At 35.5% G+C, this 24,124-nt stretch overlaps 1 protein-coding gene across 1 annotated transcript in view; it reads left to right on the top strand.

Moving 5' to 3' along the window:
* Window positions 1–571: 571 nt before the first annotated feature.
* Window positions 572–24,124, top strand: part of NEDD4 (NEDD4 E3 ubiquitin protein ligase) — a gene marked incomplete at both ends in the record, with an annotated part of 35,262 nt that continues 11,709 nt past the window's right edge. The window contains 9 exons of the mRNA XM_082005074.1: window positions 572–2,086; window positions 15,081–15,131; window positions 17,979–18,040; window positions 19,999–20,101; window positions 20,984–21,153; window positions 21,749–21,866; window positions 21,993–22,160; window positions 23,082–23,147; window positions 23,810–23,929. Of these exons, the coding sequence (XP_081861200.1) occupies window positions 572–2,086; window positions 15,081–15,131; window positions 17,979–18,040; window positions 19,999–20,101; window positions 20,984–21,153; window positions 21,749–21,866; window positions 21,993–22,160; window positions 23,082–23,147; window positions 23,810–23,929 (2,373 nt within the window). The remainder of the gene's footprint in view (window positions 2,087–15,080; window positions 15,132–17,978; window positions 18,041–19,998; window positions 20,102–20,983; window positions 21,154–21,748; window positions 21,867–21,992; window positions 22,161–23,081; window positions 23,148–23,809; window positions 23,930–24,124) is intronic.

The raw sequence follows: 24,124 nt of genomic DNA, 5'->3' as shown, positions 1-24,124 counted from the left end.
GTTTGCTAGCATGGTTACTATTTGGAAATTCAATCCTAGACTTGATACTCAATTATATGGGACTTCATTCCTACCAACTTCCTGTAATTCTAAACCTATGGGTAAAAATATTAGTAGTCATACGCTGCTGAGGAAAGTACGGACACATTGACTCAGCTAGTGCAGCTGCAGGAGGAGTTGCTGTTTTAAACTTGGAAGTACTGGAAGTTTATTATTGTATTCATTTATGTAAATTACAGAAGGAATAATTGAAACAAGGTCAGTAGTGTTTGTCAGTGTGTTGCAGCTGAGGTCGTTGGAATGTAAGTGCTTTGTAAATGAATGCTTTCTGACTGCAAGCAATGAAAGACGGTCCAGAAACTGCAGTTCAACGAATGGCTGACTTATTTCAAGAGGTACAGTTGTTTTTTTTAACACTAGTATCTTGTGGAAATAAGGACAAAGACTGCAACTTTTATGGGTTTTTGCTGTTGTGATGTACTAGCTCTAGGTTCTGTGCAGCTGCCTCTAGCCTTTCTGCTGAAGGATCTTTGTGGTTTTTATTTGCTAACATGCGTAGAAATGAGAACAAATGGCACGACGGTTAAGATTGCATTTTGCTACTCAAAGAAGCAACACAGATCCGTTATCGGAAACATCTGAAGATGTTTTGGGTAGTAACAATTGTATGTACTTCAAAAAATTGCATAATTCTGCACCCAGTGTTACACAAATGAAACTGACTCCTAGACAAGTTGCTTATGCACCTGTAATGCAACAAGTAATTAATCAAGAGGAAAATGCGACTATATCTTCACTGCAAATAAAAAAGAGCACCTCACTGCACATTTCTCTACAGTCTAGAAAGTATGGTGAATGTTTTCGGTCTGGAGATGCGGTAGCTACTGGTGAAGACACTTCATTCATTGGTATTGGTAATGAAGGAAATTGTGGTGCTAGAAGTGTGGTTGATCATCGATCTAATGTTGGCCTTCTCAGCAATACTGCTCTGTGCACTGGCAGTCTTAGCAGTATTGCAGCCAGTGACAGTGGATCGTTTAGCAGTGCTGGCAGTGACTACGGATCATGTGCAAGTACCGCAAGTGATGGAGGTTCATATAGTAACAGTGTCATCAGTGACAGTGGTAGTGGCACTCTTTCAACAAGTGATGGTACTTTCTGTAGTAGTGTTGTACATGGTGATTGTTCATATAGAAGCCCTGCAAACAGATGTAATCCCTGTAGGAACAACTCATCTCAGGAAACTCTGTGTAGAAGTAATACTACTTTTGACCAAGATGCTTTATCAGTGAGGAAGAAAACTAAAATTCCTCTGCGACGTTGTTCATCACTGGTTATTTTCCCTAGGAGTCCTTCTAGTACTCCTCCGGCTTCTCCAGTAAGCTCAGGTCAACTACCACATAGAGGTGCCTATCAAACATCCCATAAATTAATTATTTCTCCTAGTGAGCTGGCACAAAAAGAAGATCAAACCATTTCCAAGGGATTCCTTTCAACAGCAGTCAATGGACTTCGACTGTCTAAAACACTTTGCTCTTCTTGCGAAGTCAGAGACATTCGACCACTTTACCTGAATACATCATTACAGGACAAAAGTCAAATTTTGAATAGTTCCAAGCAGGCAACTTGTGAAGAAGTATCTGATGGCTTCTCATGTATTTCAGTTCATCTCACCCAAAGAGCATTTGCATCGAGCCGTGAAATGGTTAATGGCTGTTGCAGTCCAGAGTTAAACCTGAACTCCAGTGCAAAATACCCTCATTTAAGACTGGCACGTAGCACATCTGCATGTTTGCCATCAAAAATAGATTCAGAATATCAAATTAATATAAATGAACTAGAAAGACCAAATGCACAGATGAGCAAAACCCACCATGTTTTGCAAAGAAGTGTTTCGCTGGAAGGATCACGTCAAAAAGTTTCTTGCTGTTTATCCAGCCTTAAATGCAAGTGTCATAGTGCCAGGACGTCTCAGTTGCACATACAGTTCAAACCTGGGAATGAAGGAAAAACAACTGGTGTTAAGAAAAGATATGGAACCTCTAAAAGGGAAATGTCTAGCACTTCTTTGTGGAGGCCCCATAAGGTGAGTGTTCTGTTATGTAGAAAAATTTGACAGTATTTTACAGCTGAAATTTAACTGGAGAATAGTAAAATTTACAATCAAGGCTTAAATGCAGTGATTTCAGAATTTCCTAGTGGTGTAAAATTGTCACCATTAGAAAGTTAATTTTTGTGTATCTGTAACATTTGGGTTTTAGGTCTGTTTCTTTGAATACGGTACCTACAGCAGCATAGGTGAATAGGTCTTACAGTGGAATACCTGTATTTAATATATTATAAACAATAATTTCCTGTTTACAGGAAACTCAAAGGTATTTTCTTGTCTAGTTACCTAGACATGGGAATTACTGAAGTAATTACTTCGTATGAAGTTTTGTAGTTTTAAGTACATAACTTTACTATTCATTTATTGAAAAGTAATTACTACAATTGTTTGCATATAGAGTGGGTAAAAGTGAGTGGATTACTGTAGAGTCTTTCAGGTTTATTTCATATAGGCTTTATTTTACAGACCAGTTTGCTGTATGTAGAATTAAAGATAAGTAATACTTGAGCAGAGCAACTCTAAATACCATTTGTTTCTGTATACACCCTGAACCACAGGAATTTTCTAGGTTTCCTCTCTTTTTTTTTTTCCTCTAACTTCCAACCACTACTTCAGTCTGAGCAGTACACTGTAACTTAATACCTTTCCCAACAACATTGCTGTTCAAATTATAGCACTTGGGTCTAGAAGGCTTATATTAAATACATTTTTTTGGTAATGAAACTCATATCCAACTGAACTGTAGAAGTGTGTTTGCTCTTAGTAACTCTTAAGGCGGTTTATATTGTTACTAAGGCAAAATACACATGAAATGTGGATTTTAAGACTTGTTTAAGTAACATTGTGAAGACTTGAATGATCTGAATATTTTATCAGCATTCACAATAAAAAATAATATATAAGTGCAACAACTAATGTTTACCCAAATTGTTTTAAGACCTCATTCTCTATGAAATGACACTACTAACATTTAACTAATGTGCTTCTTTAAGCAAAAGGCTTTATGCCAAAGATCTATAGTTATGACAGACCCTTTCTAAACTGGTAATATAACTACCTTGGAGGTATTAGCCTGTAGTTTTCAGTCTGTTGTTGCCCTTAAAGTAGTGCCTGATGATTCTACACTTTTTGACTTCTTTGGAGTTTTATATTGCTTTTTGGTTAAAAAGAGTTTGAAGAAAAATGCACTTTCCTTCTTGTGAAACTGTGATCTATGTTTAAGCTTCATTGTAAAACTCAGTGGATCACAGGTAATCACTATGCATCTAGTTTGGTGATTCTTCATCCCAAAATCAAACTGCAGAGTTGATGGTAAATTCCACACTAAGCACAAAGAGATTATGACATTTTAAGTGATCTGGGTCTAGTAATTTTTTAAAAGTATATTGTAAAAGGGAAAACATGTTGAGTCATGCACTTCAAGTACATTTCCCGTCAACTTGGACTCCTACCCTCTGTGTTTAATGGCAGTTGATATGTAAGATATTTTATATTTTAATACTGAGTGAATTTTAATAAATTCAATTTAGAAAGAATCCAAGTTCAGGATTAGATTGTTAGCACACATTTCCAGAAAACCAACCTAGACTGACAATAGTTTGTTTCTTCCTGGAAACTGTGTTTACAGTGCATTGACATAAAATCTAAGGATACTTAACTTTTTAAAGCACCTGATAGCATGCTTCTGTGGTAGTTGAGTGTTTGTACTGGGTTAATGTGGCAGCATGTTTTAAGCTTCTGGAATTCTTAAGATTTCATCTTCCGACTAGAACATGAGAGACAAGTTTAAAAATAATAGAAACAAGGAGTCTGCATCCCAAATTGTAGTTGTCTTGTACTTCTCGTGTATTTGCAAATATTTAGATTTGTGCCATATCTACATAAAAATTAAAAAGATCTCTGACATCATAAAACTGGACACTAAAGGTTTTATAGCACTATACTTGTTTCAGATTCCGTTATGCAACAATAGGCACAGGAGCCTTTCAGTCCTGAAATGGCCCTTTCAGTCTTTATGTAAATTTTTTTTAATATAATATCCTATAAAACATGTTATAAAAAAAATTTAAATGCTTCCCCCACCAAACCAGGCAAAACCCATAGTTGACTTTATAGCAGTTCAGCAATTCACAAGAATGAAATAGATAACTATTGTATTTGCTATTACCGTCTTTGAGACAAATATAATGGATTCTATGGCAATCATATAATTATATAGTCCAGTTAATTATCATGGTGTATTGTGACTCATTTAAAAATAAACAACTCCCAAAATATTTCTCTTGACTCCAGTTAGTCTGGCCTAGTATATTGATATGCTGAGTCTGGGTTCAAATTTAACAAGTTGATACTGGAGTAGCATTTAGTAATGTCAGCTATCTGTGTAGAGCAGTCATGAAATCAAATCAGTGCTTTGGTCAGAGACTCCAGAGTCTGGAGCAGCGAAAGGTCTATGCATTCTTTTCTTACGTGCCTAGCCACGAGCCTTCAGCCACCTCGTATCAGATTTCCTGCTTTCTGTAATCAACAGCTTGTTAAAGGCTGACTTTCAAAAACAAAAACCAAAAAAAACCCAAACAAACAAAAAAACCCAAACCAAAACACCATTTCTGTGACAACTGGCCTTGGATTATATGTAATTAAGTTGAAAAATGTGGAATGGTGATGGCCCACATACCACTGCTGATCTTTACTGGAAACATATTTCATAGGTTCTGCAGTAGATAGTGGAATTTCATTTATGTGAAGCAGGAGGAAGAGGCAGTCCATGGTTGCAGCATTGAAGGTTGTCCCTGACTTTGCATTTCTGTTTTTAATGTTTTTTTCAGTGCATCTATCTATTGCTTAGGGTAGAAATAAATCGCAACTAAAGCACTTTGACATTACGAGTGTGAATTCAGAGTGTAGAAGTGAGTAAGGGAACGGTTTATGTGTCATCTTACGTATGTAAACTTTAAGAGGTGCAGAAGAAGGCAGAAGCAGTGACTACAGTTCCACTTCTTGTAGACCATAAACAAACTTTAAAAAAAAAAAAGCTGTGTTAATCTCTTCCACAAGTATAATATTATGCTGACATCCCTGTTGACATTAGCCATTCCTTCCCTCTCAGTATCACTGCTGATTAGATAATGTGAATATCATAAATGTACTTGCAAATCTCTTTTGGCAACTGTATATCTTTAAAATAATTTCTTAAACAATTAGGGGAATCATTGTGCTTTTGTCATTTTGTTTACAAGCAACTATACGCAAGTTTTGCCTCTGGTGAATGAAATAAATGTTTTGAAGCGGAGGCGGTATAAAATAACCAAAAATAACCAAAACATTTTTCTACTGTCAGGTTTGTGTGAAGAAAACCTTTTGTTGGAACTCTCGAGGTGTTTTTGACAGGTTCTGGAACTCTGCTTTTTGTATTTGTAAAAGGAGATGCTATCTGAATCTTTCAGTACTAAATTTAAATTTTGGACAAACAGTAATTTGAGGAGGCTTTGTGTGAGGATGTCTCTCTTCACTAACTTTCTTCCTAGCTGATATGAACATGCTGAGGGGACCAGAACCAATGCCTGGAAGATCTTGATTCCCTTAATAATGCTGCACCACAAGTTAGCACTGAATAGTCTGAGGTTGTCTTCTCTCTTGCATCCTCTATACAGAAATATAGAGCTTCTGTCTGAGCAAAACTCTTTCACAAAAGAATGATCCAATCGGAGACAAGTGCCAAAAGAAGGGGGAGGCAATTGTGGCTTATCTCCAGCCATCTCCATCTTTGCATATTGAGCAAAGGGGCTGCACGGGTATCGGTGTCCCAAATCTGTGCAAGTAAGGGAGGTGGAAAAGGGGCAGGTGAGGCAAAAGATCGATACAAGACGAAGCACAAATTGACATAATTTTATGCTATCGTGCTGTGATAACCTCATCACCTAATAATTTTCATATTGTTCAGTGTTGCGTATCTTAAAGGATAATGTTACAGGACTGTCTATGGCACGTTGCCATGTCATGCCCTACCAGTTCAGAAAAGGAGCACTGGGGTTGAAAGGAAGGTGGTGTGTTTCCGAGGAATCATGGTGACAAATATGTTAGACTTGAATCACATAATACTATTTATCTTATGTCTCAGACAAATTTTAGAAGTTGAAGTATACATCAAAGCATTAAAGGGAAGACAGTGTAAACTGTCTGTTAATAGCAATAATTAACCATTTATAATTAGTTGTAGGTGATCTCCTACTTTAATTGTTTATGACCTGTAGTGCTTTGATAATTTGTACTGATTTCTTCTATTTTCCATCTTGCTTAAATACAGGGTTTTGTTACAGCTTCTTCTCCACCATGCCTTAGCTTTTGATTAGCAGTCTTCATCGGGGGGGAAAAACAAGATTGCACACAAAGGATGTGATAAGCATTACAGCCAAGACTAGCTGTGAATGGTTGCTACATGGAAGCATTAGCAAAGGAAGCGATCAATTAATATTATTTGGCATCAGCTCCATCCTTAATTTTTCTGTCGGTTCTTGCAAGTTGTATTTGGCAACAGTGGCCCATTTGTAACTTTAAGAATATGATCATGATGTAAGGAATAGTGTCTGAGCTGTAGCAGAATATTTGAATAAGCTTGTATATCAAAGCTGTAGCACTTTGTAGTCACCAGCAAACACTACACATACATATTAAGGAGGAGTTTTACTTGATTGTTCTCTGCACAAATTATGATTAACCTCATTCTGTTTATAGTCTGCAGCTGAACTGAGTTTGGGTAGGTTTCTCATGCCAACAGAAGGAGAAACTAAAACTGCAAGACCATGCAGAGCAGAGCTCCTGAAACAGCTTATATAAATATTTAATTATCCAGCCTTCAGGTTGATACATGTCTTTTTAATCTACCATGAGAGAGCAGGAAGTGTTGATGATATGACTCCTTTGATATAGCCACAAGCTATAGTTATTCTGCCTCTTAAGGCTTAGTTTACTTTTAAGAATGTGTTAAAGTAAAATTTGTTCCCAAGGCAAGATAGTGACCTTCTTCCCTTTATTCCTGACTAGCCAAATAACTTAGAGGCTTTCAGGTATGAGACTATGATCATTGCTGTAAGTTTTGTGTGGTTTTGTGTTGGGTTTTTTTTTTTTTTTTGGAATGGTATATCCTTTTTGCTTTCTGTGAGAAATCTAGATCAACACTTTGGGTTAATAAAAATATTTATTGGAAAATGTTATGGTGATGTAAAAATCATAGTCTTTGTAAACATTATAGCATGAGACAGAAGCCCTTATCAAAACTAATAGTACCTGCAGGTATTCTCACAAGAATTGTCAAGAAGCTCAGCTATAAAATTGTTAAAATACTAACTGTAACAAATAATCTTTTAATCTATTAGATTCCCTTACTTAAAGAAGATGGTAAGTAGTTGACCGATATTTTAAAATTACCAAAAGGGGACCTACAGGCTACTGCCACAGGTCTCGAAGAAGGAATACATGGGATAGAGTTAGTGACATATAACACACATTTTGTGTTTTCAAAGAGAGGGGCTGAGCACTGCTTTCATAAAAGCGATTTTTGTCTTACAAACCAAACTAAGCAATGACATGCGAAGATGGGCAAGCTGTTTAATGCAGGACACTTTGCTTTTCACAATATTTGACAAGAAGCCTTTGCCGAAGTTCTGAAAAATGCTCTCAAGACATGAGTGTAGAAAAAAGCTTCCTCACTGATGACGACTAATTAAAAGATAAGAAACAAAAGTGAGAATTAAATTGTCACCTCTGAAGTTGCAGAAAAATCTCATGGTAGTGAGTGACTAGACAGTAGAATGGACAATTTGAAAATTAGTGTTGATAAATGCCAAGTGCTCCACACAGAGGGAAATGCTAATGATGCATGTCTGGTAATGGTCTCCCATACTGGTCAGGAAATAGTTTATGTCTTGGTGAGTGACTTGCTGAAAATGTTGGCTCAAATCTTGTTGACAGTTGAAAGGCAAATAGAAGGTTAGGATTTATTAGGAAAGGAATAAACTAACAAAATAAAAAACACCATTATGGAGTTGTACAAATCCACATATGTGCATGGCATGCATATTTCTGGACATCTTTTTTCAAAAAGAACTGGAGAATTACCAAGAAGGGTCACAAGATTGGGATGAGTTTTATGTGAGGAGACACTAAATAGACCAAGGGCTTTTCAGCTTTGGAAAAAACCAAAAAAAGTGGTATAAAGGGAGTTTTATAAAACTATAGTTCAGGGGAGGTGAATTTAAGCAGAGAATCCACTCTTATAAAATAAACATGTTCTCTTATGTGTTGCTGAGCTCACTGTTGCAAGATGTTCTGCATACCGAAAGTAGAAATAGATTTCAAGGAGAGGTTAGGTAAGTTGAAGAAAGGTCCATCAAAGGGTACTACATTCTCTACGTGTATTTTAACGTAAGGATCAAAAAGTCCATGACCTCTTTTTCACTGGAAACTGGGAGATATATCAGAGGAAGTACTATTCTTAACTGCTGCTTTTATTATTCCCTTAAGCATCTGCTCTTGGCCATTACCAGGGAAAGGATGCAAGGCTATGCAGAGCATTAATCTGCCTGCTAGACTCTTTGGTGCATTCTCAGCCCTTGCACCTGTCTGGGATGAAATGAAAATGGAATAGAAATGCTCTTTCAAGTTCTCCCCTCACCCTGGGCTGAGAGTGTTCTCGTGTGTTCCAGTGTTGGTTTTTTTTTCTCCTGTGTTTTCTTGCCTTCCAGAGGTGGATGAATTTCACAGATTGAGCAAGCAAACAAAACTGACTGGCCTTTTCAGGCAAGTCAGTTGCTTACGACTGACTTTCACCCTTGTCTGAAGGGGACTGCCCTGCATTTCTCTTAAGTGTCGCTGTTTCAAGTGAACTTTCTTCTCTCCCTGTGACAAACAGAACATGCTGATTTGGGAATGCAGCCAGAAAAATGTTTGTAGCTCATTTCAGTGTTAGTTTATGGATCTGTAATCATCTGTGTTTCAAGAGAGTACATCACTCTTTTTTTCCATTGTGTCAGTTTACAGTAAACTGAAAAGTCTACAGATAGATGCAATTACTATTTGAGACCTCGGGCCGCTTTCAGCTGTATCAACTGGAACATAAGCAGACAGAGTTTAAGAAGGACATCAGCAAGTTCCTGGCTGAAATTACATACAAACTTTTATTGGAGTCATTGAAGTTAGGGCGTATTAAAATGCAAATGGGACACTCTAGCTACTCAGTAAGAGGAATGTGGGAAGGAACATAGAACTGGATTCTTTTAAACGTAGATGATTTTTCTGGCAATCTGTAATTTTCCTTGCCTAAGGGAGAAGGCATTGCTCAGTAATGTGAAAGCACAAGGGCTTTTGAAGAAAAAGGTTTCCAGAATTTACTATGAACAACACCAGTAAGTTCTGCTGTAGTGAGGTCATCCGTGGCTACATTTAGGATTGGCAGCAGTATGTTTAAGCTTGGATCTGGGAGAGGTCAATAGGTAGGGCTTGGGGCTCCTGTTTAGATCAGCAGTGGCTGAAGACTAAGGTGGAGTGCAGAAGAGCATGGAAAACTGCAGCGTGGCTGGCAGTGGCAGCTAGCTGTGCGCTGGTGCAAAGGCGCTGGGAATTCCTGAGTTAGTGTTGATGTTGAATTTGGATCAACAGTAGCTAGGAACAGTAGACTTAAGAATGCTTTCAAAAATGCTGGACTAACTTTGGAGTAGGATGAGGTCTTTTGGCCTATATCCAGCCTTGCTGTCGGTCCATATTCACAGAAATTTCTTAGAAGGGGTCAGATACTTGTACAGCCTGGGCTGACTGTTCAGGATTATATTTAGGGATGGAAAAAGCAGCTTCCAGGCTCAACCTGATGTTGTGTGTCTGTGTAGCACTGTGCTGGACCTAATAAACTTCCCAGGAGTGAGACCCTGATGCAGGGATGTTCCAACTGCCTATCTGCCTTTTGGAGGCAAATTGTCTGTCTTTTTTTTTAATTCTGTTTGTTCCTCCTTGCTGTGAATAAGAAAGTTGATTGTGTATTGAGTCCTTTGGTTGAGTGTATTAATTAATCAGTGTGGTTAACATCTGCCAGACCTCGTTTATCTGTTGCTGTTTTTGGGGAGCAAATTACACATGCAGTTTAACATTTGATAGGATTTTACATTTTTTGAGTATTTTAAGCTTTATAGTGTTAATAGGTGAGGGTAAAAGTGCACCTGGAATTGTTACTGTAAGAGTTTGTTTTTCAAACTTTATGTGAAGTCTTAAGATTTGGCATAAAAGCTTCCACAAATAGATGCAAAAGTTTTATGTTTTTATACTACTATGAAGTTAACTAACTTTGTCAGGAATGGCTTGTTGAAATAGTACCTAATTAAATATTTGGTACTGTTTTCTAAATTTTTTTTTTTTTTGAGTGTTGGCTGGCTTAATGTGGGAGGCCAAATCTGGATTGGCTCTTGACTGTTCATAAAATGTAATATTCCTGCTTTTTATATGGTAGCTTATTTGGCTTATCTGTCCGTAAAACCAAAGGAACTCAAATTTATGATGAATACACCATACATGTTACTAACTTTTGACTTGTGATCTATTAACGCTGTGCCTAAATATGCTTCTATTATATTAGATGCTTTCTTGTCTTCCTGTGACCTATGTGAAAATGTATGCAAAAAACCCCCCAAACCTATCTTAAATTGTTAATGAACTTTTAAGCACAAGTTCTCAAAGTAGCAAGCAGAGTGGAGTAATATATGAATGTTGTTATAAAATTACTGTAGACTAAATATGAACTTTTAAGGAAGCTATCTATAAGATATTGGTTCTATATAAAAAGTATAAGCTATAAATGGAGAAACAGATGACACTTTTGCTTTGGTCTTTTTAGAGAAGAAATTCTTTGAAAATATCTTTGGAAGTGAGGCAGAATTAGTGAAAATAACTTCAGTGTCATTTCTAAATGCTGCCTGTTAAGCAGATGGTAAAACTGCTGAGGCATGTTATGCTGACACCTTGCTGTTGAAGCAGCCAGCAGGGCTGAAGGTCCTGCAGAAACATATGTTGCTTAATAACCATTGATATAACAGTATGTATTTTCTCTAGTTTGAAAATGCTGATCGGTTCTTACATCTCAGTATCATAGATAGTTGATCATAGATGCCAACTAAAAAGGAAGGCCTACATATCATTAAAAAAAGTCTCACCATCTACCTCTACCCCTTAAAAATAGAGGAGACTGGGACTTTCGTGAATTCCATGCAACAAAGTATTTATTGCTTTGCAAAATAGAGAAAACATTACTGTTAGAATCCATGAATTTGGTAAGATCTTAACATAATTGAATTTTGATTTTTTGAAACTGTTATTTTCCAGTGATGAATAGCATATGCTGGCAGTATTTTATGCAAGGAAAAAAGCTCACTCTTCTCGATTTAGAGTTCAAGAGAGCCAAATAATATACTCAGTGCAGCATGAAAAGAAAAATACTTCAAGTTGCTAGTGTAGCTTAGGAAAGTTGTTTTTCATTCTCATCAAGCTTGTAACTAATGTTGATATTTGGGTGTTTAAGCAAAAAAGAATGTTGGTTTTATAAGGGATCTATTGAGCTCGTGTTTTCTTAAGCAACGATAGTCGGATCACTGTTTGTTTTTTCAATTTGAATTGATACTTTATATTCCCTCCAATAAAAGCTGTATGCTTTCTCATTTTTCTGTACAGCTGTAGATTTCTGTGCGAAAACCGACTTACACACAACTAGCTGTCTGTTTAGTCAGAAAAAGACTGGGAATATGCTTAGGTTCTAATTCATGCACCTAACACCAACAAAAATTAGTCAACAAAGTTGGTAGGGAAAATAACTGTTATTTCAACACCCTGGTCTTACACAAGAGCTGTTTCAAAAGGCACTGTGGTGAATCCAGCAATTAAGAAAGGTATTAAATTCAGTTAACTGTCTTCAAACCTGACAAATTACAGATAATGTTCTCAGTACTGCTCTTAAGTGTCTGACTCAGATAAGCGTGTCTGTTTAAAGTCTACTTCTACCCAATTTCTGATGGGAATTGCAGACAAAAAAAATCCAAAATCTTAACTGTTAAGGCTTATTAAATATATATTCATAAAATAGATTAAAATTAGATTTGGACTGGATTACTTTCTTTTGGTGCTTTTCCTCTTTGAGCACTCACTTTGGCATTGCACTGGAGTTCTTTAAATGTATTGTATACACCATCTGTCTGTCCTCACATGTTTTTAATAACTTTCTATAGACTAAGCCAATGAATCACTAAAATAAAAGGCCTCTTTGTTAGTGTCCTATATCATTAATTGACGTTTATGCACTTATGGTTTGGCAAGCAGAAAGTTTGAGTTCTCTGGCTGTTAAGAAATAAGAAGTTGACAAGAACTGACCCACTTGTCTGTCTTAAAAAAACTGGGATGCCTGCTTTCATGAAATGGAAATGCAAGCAGTTTCAACTCCATTGGCATTTAATTGTTAATGTGTGCGATGTCTGTTTCAAAGCTTCTTTGGCACTTCTTTGAAGGCAGTTAGTCAGCTTGTCATAGTGAGGCACATTGCTAAAGAGCATTCCTGCTATCTGATCTTATGTATTAGTTGTTTGGAGGTCAACAGAAATCTCCACTGGAGGATTTTACTCTCTGGCTGGAGGAGAAAGTACTGTTAAAGGTTGGTTATCCAGGCTAGCTCTGCTAAATATAGCAGGAGGGACAGCAAAATAATGAAGGAGCCCATACTAAAATAATGCTGGTAACAAACACAATGTACTGAGGTTTTCTAAAATACAGCAGACTTTTGTCCTACATTCCAGTAATTTATTTGAAAGGCATGTTCCACTAGAAGATTGCCAAGAACTTTACAAATACTAAGCCTTTTAACATGTCTAAGGTATGTGCTGTGCCATTTTGAAAAAACCTCATAGGCAAAAATGATAGCTATGTTTTTGCAGAAGCTTGTGGTCTATAATAATACGGAAAGTTTTCCCTCAGTAGTTCAGGGAAGCTTCAACACTCTTCAGGTATGAAAACCTATTGTAGCTTTCTATCTTAAATGAGTTTGTGAACTAAAAAGCTGGGTGTTTTGTTTCTCTTTCCGCCCCCTGCCCCCTTTCAAATCTGAATAGAAGACATACACACTACGAATTAAATGTAAAGTTTTGTGTCTCTAGGTTTCTAGCATGTTATCGTCTGTCACAAGCTCTGCAGTCTAGTTGTGCTTTTCAGAGGTGCAAAAATTAGAGCTTATACAAATGTGAGGCACTGGTTCTCCATATAAATATATGATTTAAGGATGAAATGGACAAACTTAGGACAATGGAGCTGAAGAAAAAAGGTACCATAATAATTAAGGAAGAAAGAACTGATTCAAAAAATACCAATAGCCTTTAATGTCAGAACTGTTTGAATGGAGAATGCTGTTGATGGGACAAAAACCTGAGTAGAATTGGACTGGAGTTTTAACAGTGTAAAACATTGGCATGGAAAATTAAAAATATAGTCATGCTAGAAGAAAGGTGAAGCACGTGGCTTTGCCCTGAGTTGAAGGGAATAGATGTCAGCATGATGCAGAGCCTCAGTTTTATGGAAGAAAGACATCAAAATCCTTGGATGATGAATTTCAATAAAAGCTTGTGGTATACCAACAGATTTAGGAAAGAATAGGCACCAAATCTTTCATTAGCTGGAAAACTCAGGAAGACTAGAAATCTAGAAGCTGTAGAGGCTACACTGTTGGAAGACTTTCACAGTTCCTTACTGTCTATGCATAGTCTTGTTATAAAGTAGCTATTTGAAAAAAGGCATAGGCTTATATGTACCTTTTAAAAAAATTTCGTGCTCTCTTGATTTTAGCACACAGGCAGTGATATGTCTTCATGTTAAATGACCCACATAATACATTTTCCTGCTTTTTTTGTGGTAAGTAAAGGCTTTCAAATCACAGTAATCCAGTAAGAAGTCAGGTACTTTGTTGGTGGTTACTATTGGCAAATACTGAAATTACCTACGTAAACCTCTCAAATCTTAATTTCTTTGGCAGGCAAAAATCAATGGTCAAAAGTAAACTGTACAATGATACCATGTACTGACAGTCCCTCCCCTGGTACAGCCTAGGCTGGAAGGAATCCAGCTACAAAGTTGCTGCATTCATAGTCTGGCCATAGTTGGACAGTCAAGACATCCAAGTCAGGACAGAATCTTTCAGATTTCAGTTGTTAAAACTAAACTCCGCAACATGTGTAGGCAAATGGTATTTTTCATAGACAGAATGAATTTTAGCACATTTTCAGATGTTGGCAGGGTGTAGGAGAGATGCCAAATTTGAAGTTCCTGCTGCCAGGCTTCAGACCACTGGAATTGCTGGAACTTCCAAAGCACTTATCACAGATGAAACTTATTTTTACTTCATCTTATTTTTGATAGTAGCTGTATGATTTTGAAAAGAAAAAAATGCCTGTTGTAAACAGCTGCCTAAGCTTATAGAAATTGTCAGGTGCTCCTATGAGGAAGGTCTTCAGTTCTGTGTTAATCTGTGATAAATGTTTAGTTGCTTAAGCAGATACCAAGGTAGTTATTTTAATGCAACAACTAAGGGAAAAAGTGTCTTTATTCTTTGCCTTTAAGACTATCTTTCTACTGGAGATGCTAACAATCTTGGTCCTGATGCTGGACAACTCTCTCCTGTTTGTTAGCATTAGTTTATATGATTTAAAAAACAATCTAAATCCATGCTCAGCTCCCTCAAAAGTCATTTATTTTGAGGAAGACAGAACTGTCCCAGGCTCTGAGTGTTGGGTCGATCAGAACTTGTTCTATACAGAACAAGTTTTATTGTCTATAATTTAAAAGTGTCTTCAGATTTTTAGAAAGCATTACTATGCTATCTGGATTTTGGAACAATGTTTTTAAAACACTTTGCAACTTTAAACTTTCTGTCTTTTCTGTTTGTTTTTATTTTCTGTAGACTCGAGATGATTTTCTTGGGCAAGTGGATATCCCTCTTTATCAGTTACCGGTTTGTATTTTTTGTTTGCTTTTGTTTTAAGACTGTGGAAGGGAAAAATGGTTCTGTATGCAACTGTATTAGTTATCTAAGGAAGTTAACTGTACTGATAATACAAGTGAATGAATTCCTCTGGTTTTTTTGTTTCGTTTTCTTTTGTGGATTTGTTAGGCGTTTTTTATTAGTTCTGATATTTATTAAAAAAAATGTAGGTTACCTCGTGTTTAGATATTGGCTTCTGCTGCTGTGAGAGTTAGGAGTGCTTTTAGCTTTTTCAAGAACAAAAATTCAAGGTTTGAAACAGTCTCAAAGACAAAAAGGGATTGTAATTATTGTAATACTTCTTAAAATATTTTCTTTAAAGTCTACAAACTTACAGTTACTATTGCTTATTGCCATAAGCAGACACAGAAGAGGGTAAGTGTGGAAACAGAGCTAGTGTTGCTTTGTCCTTTTTTGTTTTTAGTCTTTGTTTTTGTAGTCCTTTTGCAAAGCACATTGTTAGTTTTAAAAAAGCTCATCAAAAACATTGAAATGAGTAAGCCATTTCATTTTCTTCTGAGGTCTCAAAACATTAGCAAATACTAACAGGTTTATCAGCAACTATTTTAAAGACAGGATGACAACCATGGCAAAACCTTTCCAAGAACAGTTGTTCTTTCATTCTGGTAAGGACTATGTGAGGAGTAGTTACAGATATGTCTTCTTTCCCACTGTAACAGGGATGTGAGATCACACTAACCCCTGTCCCTCGGTCAGCTGGGTTGGAAAGACTGACTGTGTTTTCACTTCCCACTAATAAACTGGACAGCAGTATCTGGAGTCTTTGGAGATATTGGTTCATTTCCTTTCTTCTTTTCTTTTTCCTTTTTTTTTTTTTTTTTCTTAGCATGAACTAATTTACAGAGCCTCACCTGAGTATTTTCATGGCTATTTTCTTAACCTTCCTGAAACGTTGACTTTTCTCTGCCTCCTCTTTGTTTCTGTTTTCCTGGCTCCTTGTTCATAATCACTTGGTCTTGCCCCAAATATAGGTGGGTTTTTTGAAAGGCTTTCATTTACATAAGTAAATATATCTTGGATAAATAAAATCAGTTTATAAATTCTCTATTCTATATTATTATAAATTCTTTATTACATGCAGTTTTGGTTTTGCTTGATACTATGCAAATGCAAACTCTTTGTAACTAAAACGAGCTAGTAATCAGGGACATTTAAAAAAGGCAAATCATCTGAAGGGTGAGATAGTTGACAGATATGAATTTGCTCTGTCCAAAACCAAAATGTATTAATCCAAGTGTAATCTAGCATTGAATCTAAGGCAACTCTTGTTTTTGGAAAGTCAGAAAAATAATTATAAAACTTAGATTAAGAAGGTAATCTTTTTCTCGCATCTGTGATGTATTTTCACAGTGTCTTAGTGTGTGTGTTGGTAGAAATAATGTAATGTTGGAGGAGGGGGGGGAACCCCCCCCAAAAAAACCACAAAACCAAAACAAAAGCTTAATTCTGTTTTAATTTCAAAGAAGTATTTACCTAGTTATGAGACAATTCCTTTTATAAGTATAGAACCTGATCTTGCAGATAACGACAGTGTAACACATGTATCATTACAGGATTGAAGATCTGCATTTTAATTCAGTGAAGATGGAACACTTCAACTTGAGTGTAGTATTTCTAAATTGTATGAATAAGAGCTTACACTGAAATGTCTGAAATATACGAGAATATTTTTCTTACTGAGATTTGGTGTAAAAGTTACTATAGTAAAATTTAGTCAGCTTAATTTTATGACTTTTTCATAACAAAGGTCAACAGTTAAGAATAAAATTCTGAAATCTCTAACTTACTGATATCTAACCTTTAGATTCTGGATTTTTTTTTGTTTCTTTCCAATCAAATGATGACACACATTAGATATTTTTTGAAAATACTATTATGGAATTAGCTCAATCTTTGAAGATTGCATCATGTACCATTGTCCTTAATTAAAAGACCTACAAATATAGCAATTGCAAGTTTTTCCTCATATTATACAGTACTTCTTGAAACTGTTAAAATGTATTGATTAATGAGAGCCTAGAGTTATTCTCCAGAATTTATAAACAGCTGAAAAAGGGAGGAAAAAAAAGGCTCAGAGATTTACAAATGTTCGTGAACATATGGTATTGTAAAAATCAAACATTTTTGTAAGAGTTGCAGAACTTTAGGTGGATTGTAAATATTTGTTAAGCAGAAAAATAAATATCTTCATTTACTGTAATGATCCCTCATGTATATTTCTCTACCTGTACCAGGGTTATATATTTATAAAGTGATGTCTGTTTACCTCTGCTTCTTTCTGTTGAGCAGCTTCACTTCTGTGAATCGAAACAGAGATGTTCTCAGAATGGATTCTTCTGTGACTACTTTTTATCCCCAAGTCCTAAAGCTAGAAATGGCTTTTTATGTATGTTGTGTAAAAAAAAAAAAAAAAAAAAAAAAAAAAAAAAAAAACCACACAAAAAAAGCCTAAAAAACCAAAAAACTGAGGGAGGAAAAGACTTATGGTAGATCTTATAAATGTAAAAATTGAGAATCTGTTTCTTGATTTCATGCTAAACAGTTTGGTGTGTGATTTTTCCTGTGCTTTGGAAACTGATATATATGTATACACTGAAAGGTTTTGGGTTTTTTTTTTGAACCAGGGAATTAATCTTATTACTAAGATTAAATCTGGTATTGCTATTACTGTACTTAAACCTGTCATTTAAATTTTAAAACATTACATGGCCTATAAAGAAACTCATTGTAGATTTCTGATAATTTTCTTCAAGTGTTTGATACGGATTTTTCTTGAAAAAACTTGTTTTATTCCAGACAGAAAATCCAAGTATGGAGAGACCATATACATTTAAGGATTTTGTTCTTCATCCAAGAAGGTTAGTAACTACCACATAAAAATTCTAACTTTCATATCTAAACAGTGCTGTTATGTAATTACTTCTACATTTGTAAATGCAATCTAAATTTTTATGTTTTCATAAAAGAAATTTGAGTATCAATGGAGTAAGACATTTGTGGTTCTACTAAAAAGTCAGCGTTTGTTTAAATACTTACAGATTATTTGGTAAAATAAACCATTTTAATTTAGGCCATTATAAAATTCACATTATAACTTCATCTGAACAATTCACTGTTCTACTGAACAGTGAAATCTGTGACCAATGTTATGCCTTAACTCGTTTATCACTTTTCAACTTGAAATTGTTTCCTGCCTTCCTGTCTCTCTTGTTTGCCTGTTTCATGTAAGTAGTTTCATGTGACCTTAATTATAAACATACAAAACTTAAACTGAAAAGCTGCTTAGCGTTTAGGAAGGCCTGTGTTAAAAAAAACAAGGAATGTTTAAATGGTGGGTAACACTTCGATGCTGATATTATTGTTATGTGTTTCATGTTTGGTTTTAACATGTAGTTGCTTAACCTAAATCTGAGCAGTTTTTAGCAACTTTTATTCAAAATAAAGTACATAAAATGCATTTCAACATTTTTCAAATAATAGGTTCCAATTTAGAAATAACATCAGAACATGTGGGATCTGTAGATCTTTCTCAGCCATGTTGGTAGCAGAAGTACTTTTAAAGTATTTTACACATCTTTATTTTTAGCAGATTGGTTTTAACAGTTAGTGACTGTCAGGTTTCATTTTGATCTCCTATTTTTCTGAATTTAACGTTTCCTATCCTATAAATGAGTGAAGAACAGTATTTATTGTCTCTATATAAATTAACTTCAATTGTTGTATGTTAGTCAAGGATCTGACCTCTTCTGGTAGTGACTACCACATGAATTTGGCAGTGCTTTGTAGTAGGAGATACTGCCACATGTTCAGGCCCTTTTCTTCCTTATTGTAACTTTTTTGATGCTTTAGTACTGTTAATGCCGGTTCTTCAATTTTGCTCATATTTGCATTTATTTAGACAGGAATATTAATAATATGGTTACTACCTTCCCAATACCTCAAGCTGAATAACAATTATTAATATGTTAATACTCTAAAATTAATTACTTTAACTATCATTGGAAAGTAAGATAGTAGGTTACTTCCTCTCGCAAAGGTATGTGGGCTTTTCTGAAACCAAAAATAAGATCTGAGTGAACATGTTTATAATCCAATGTGAAATGTTTTTTCTGGATATCAGAAAATTAATTCACTTTTTCTGCATGGCAAAAAAAAAAAAAGGCATTAGACCTTTAGTGACATGGGGTTTTGTTCTTTTACCTTTATATTAATAAGATGATGTGCAGGTATTCAGTTGACCCACTAGTGACATTTTCAGGACTCTTATTTTCTTTTTTTATTCCAATAGTCAAACATGAGATAATTTGTCAGGTTTCTTTACCAAGTGAAAATACTAAACGAGATCAATATGGGGAAAGCCTACTTTCAGGCTTCTAATGATGCTTTATGCTAAATAGAGAGGCAGATGCTGAAGTATATGAGCTTACTTTAACTTAAAGTTTTAGAAGAAGTAGTCCTGTGGGTTGAAATAATGCTTGATAGATTGTCTGCACTTAGTCAAGTTATAATTACATGAACTAAATTGTCATTATTCTTACTTTCTTGTTCTTTATTGTTATGAATTGGATACTTGTGAAGTTTTCAGAAGAATGAGTTGGAAAGAAGGGTTTCCAGTTGTGGTATATAATATCAAGGTGTATTCAGAAGTCTAAAAACTCAATGCCATTATAGAACTTCATTAATATAAACTATAAAAAGCCAAGTTTGTGTTGAAAAACTTAAGAATAATCCCTTAGCTGTGCTCTTTCAGTTATTTTATTTGCAGGTAACAATTTCACAAGTGCACAATAAGAACATTTTATTTTATCTTCTGCAGCCATAAATCAAGAGTTAAAGGCCACCTTAGATTAAAAATGACTTACTTACCTAAAAGCAATGGGTCTGAAGAAGAAACCACAGAACAGGCTGAAGAATTGGAGGTGGGAAAAGATGTATTTATTGCTGAAAAACCTAGCAAATGTCCTCAGCTATTAAGGATAGTTACAGTAAATGAATGTTAGGAATCATTATGCTATAAATAGTGTTTTAGAAACAAACCAATTAAGAGCAATTGCTTGTATCTTACGTAAAAGTTGTAAGTCTGCATAAATATTCTGGAGCAGTTTTTCTAGTAAAGGAGTGGCTTTGTCAGTTTATCTAAAAAAAGAAGACATACATCAGGCTTTTGGTTTTGTTCTGATACTGCCTTGCCATATGTCTATGTAACTTCTTGTTTTAGAATTAATGGAAATATTACCCAGTATTTTTACTGCTGTTTAACATTGTTTGACCCCAGTCAGCCAGACACAGGTATCTTGCTGGTTTTAGAATTTTAACTCTCTCCAATTTCTAGGGATAGTTTCATCTTAACTAGTTTACATTTGTCATCTTTTGTAAGCCCATCCAATTTAGATCAACGGATTTCTTTTCAAGACTTAAACAACTCTAATCAGCATTACCATCTTTTCTGTAATTAAACTTGCTGTTACAAAATGGTATACTCATCTGACTAGTACATTTGCAGCATATGTATGAAATGAAATTTATTTACCTTTTTTTAATATATTCTATGAATGCTGTTTATTTTCCTGAAATAAACAACTTTTGATGCTAATATATTTAAGGAACTTGAGTTAACAATAACATTTCTGCATGCATAATTTGTCCTATTATTTCTTCAGAAATATACACAATAAAATCCACAGCCAATCTTACTGGCTTAAGATTTAGTGGAACAGTACCTTAAAAGGGGGGTGGTTTAATAAATTGAGATACTTTTTCAACTCTGGTAACATTAAAGGTAGTTAAATTATATCTCTTAGCCTGGGTGGATTATATTGGACCAACCAGATGCTGCTAGCCAGCCACAACAGCAGCAGCAGGAATCTCCTCCACTGCCTTCAGGCTGGGAAGAAAGGCAAGACATCCTTGGCAGGACCTACTATGTCAATCATGAATTCAGAAGAACACAGTGGAAAAGACCAACTGCTCAGTATGTCTTTTGGCCTGGAAAGTCAAGTCTTATATTAACTAGTGTAACTAGTTCACTCGAGTTATGTTGAAAGCAAGGAGAACTAGAAAGTGAACAGCTTGAGAATTAGTAGATAGCTCTCCATAGCTTAACCTCCAAGCCCATGTGTAGTGGTCACTGGCTAGTGGTCATTTTAACTGCACAGTACTCTTCCTGTTTTCTGGAAGGATGCATTCAAATAGAAACTGGTTGCAATTGTAAGAGATAATAACTATAGTAATGGAAGGAAATTTATTTCTCAGTTCTAAGCCTGGTTCCTCCTTCCCAGCAGGGACTGCATTAAATTATTTACTATGTTTTTTTCAGATTTTTTTCCCCCCTTAGCAAGTGAATAAAAAAAAAGCCCCACACCTGGAATGCTATCTGGTTCTTTAGTTTAACTTACACTAAGCATTGACATGAATGCTTATTCTTTTTAAATAGTTTACATTAATTTTCATAGCTTGTGACTGCTTCTTTTTCTTCTGCTAAAATGACTGTAATGTTTTTGCTGTTAGCCTCGCTTACTGTTGAAAGATAAAACGTGGCTACTGTATGCTGACTTCTTCCCCAATAGGGACAATGTAGCTGTTGCAGATATTGGTAGTGTGCAGCTGGAGGCCCAGCATGTGTTTACTCATCGGCGACAGATATCAGAGGATACAGAAAATCTAGACAACAGAGATTCCCCTGAGGTAAAAATGATCTCTTCGTGTTGCTGAAATGCAAGTCACGTTTTAATCTAGTCAAAAGCTAGTCCTAACTATTTGTAACTTGGAACTACTTTTTAAAAATGTTTTTTCTTTATTTTATTTTTAAAGAGCTGGGAAATTATAACTGAAGACGAGGCAACAATGTATAGCAATCAGAACCTTCAAATACCTCTCTCACAGAGTAATTGTGATATACAGACTCACCTTGCAGAAGAATTGAACACCAGACTTACTACCTCTGGAAGTTCAGCTACTGGCCAGTCAGCAGCCTACACCGTAAATTATTTTTCTCATTTTCTTATCTATAATATTTTGCACAAAATGTTATACTGATAGAATTAGACCCATAAATACTTGATATGAACAATTATATTTTTAATTTCATCTCAAATGCAGAGAATTTAAGAGAGTAATCTTTTTACTATGGAACCCTATCTAAGAAAATATTTTGTTCTTCGCCACTTTGCTTGTATAAATTTCTGCCTGAGATTAAAACAGACTTGCGTGAGCTATTTTTCAGTCTGTAAATTTACCTCTTCTTCTGGTGTCATACTGAATGCTACTGAAAACTACTGATGAAGGAAGCTGTCTGTATGCTGAAAGCTTATTTCTAAGGGAGTTGTGCTATATTGGTTACTTTTTCAACAAGGACAAGCTTTAAGATAACCCATTTTTCATTGTGAATATTGGGATAAAGTTTTATGATTGGGCTGAGTAAACCTGGCAACTCCTTAGTGAAAAAGGGACCTCGCTCATACAGTTCCACAGCCCTTGCGCCAGTTAGGAAACTTCTCTGACCTCTCAGTGAGTCTGTTCAGCTTGCTAAACCCAGCAGAAAACTATTCTCTTTTTTCCCCAACTCCATTTTTTTGCGGTTTTAGCAAGTTGAAACAGCATGCTGCATTGTCTGACAGATGCTGTGGTGGCAAAGGAAGGCAGAAGGAGTACATAGCCAGGATGCCTCTGTATTATTCTCTTTTAAGGTTATAATAGACACTCTGAACTTCATGTTTCTAGCAGTGTTAAAACAGGAGTTTCGAAAATACTACATTAAATCAACATTTCAAAGCAAATAAGACACTTTGTTCAAGATGAAAACTGTAGTGATTTAAAGTGTGATAACCATTGTTGACTGTTTGTTGCCATCCTTAAAGCTGCAATAATAGCTAATAAGTCATTCTTCTTTGCTACTTCAAGAACCATTCTAGTAGAAGAGGTAGTCTGCAAACATACAGACTTGAAGAGCAGCCTGCACATCCAGTGGTATGTCATTTTCCAAAAAAACCCACAGGCTTGTGTAGCAGAGAAGCTGAAGGGTTTTCTTTATTGTAAAACTTTTTTTTTATGTATTACATGCTGGCACTTTAAATGAGATTTGGCCGTCTGCTTCTGGCAGCTGTCCTGACAAAATTGTAGTTATGAGTCTAGCAAGACTGGAGTTCAGTTGTAAATCTTTCATGTTCCAACTTTGTGTTTTTGGTTTAATGTTAGCTTAGTGCATGGGTAGAAACTGCAGAGGGAAGTAGTCTTCCCATGAAGAGAAGAGTTTTGTTTTTCAAATTGTTTGCTTTATAATTAAAAGCTGTACCGCCATCCTTACATTATGTTTTCATGGTGACGCTGCAAACTATTAGCTCATAGCCACGAGTACTAGGTTGGATCAGCCACGCCTAAACCAGGTATATAAATGAATTCTTTTAGATGAGGACCTTGAATTAAAAAAAAAAATTTAAAAAAAAAAATCTGTCACTTCATACTATACAGTAAGGACTTAAACACAGGTTTTCTATTTTATCCAATTTGTGGAAACCATGAATCTTCTGGATTATAGTTTTGTTTTAACTTAACAGAGGAGAGAGAAAGCCTTTCACAATCAGTTTCATAGTTTTCTTAACTGTTTTTCTTCTGTTATCACTAATATTTAGTTACTGCCTACTTCATCTGGATTACCCCCAGGCTGGGAAGAACGACAAGATGAAAAAGGGAGATCATATTATATAGATCACAATTCTAGAACCACTACCTGGATAAAGCCAGTTGTACAGGTACTGTCTTCTAGTTGTTTAAAAGATTAATTTAATGTTTTTATTAATATCTCACATAATGGAAGTAAAGTTTAGAGACCTCTTTGAAATGGAACATGTGAAAGGCATAAACTGGTGAAGCACTACGTAAAACATCTAAGAGAATGCAACAAGAGTTAGGAATGGTAATGTTTATGGCAAGTCACTCTACTATAA

The sequence above is a fragment of the Phaethon aethereus genome (genome assembly GCF_964289735.1).
Source record: "Phaethon aethereus genome assembly, chromosome: 12".
NCBI classification, from domain to species: Eukaryota; Metazoa; Chordata; class Aves; order Phaethontiformes; family Phaethontidae; genus Phaethon; species Phaethon aethereus.
This window is presented reverse-complemented; position numbering and strand designations above follow the sequence as displayed.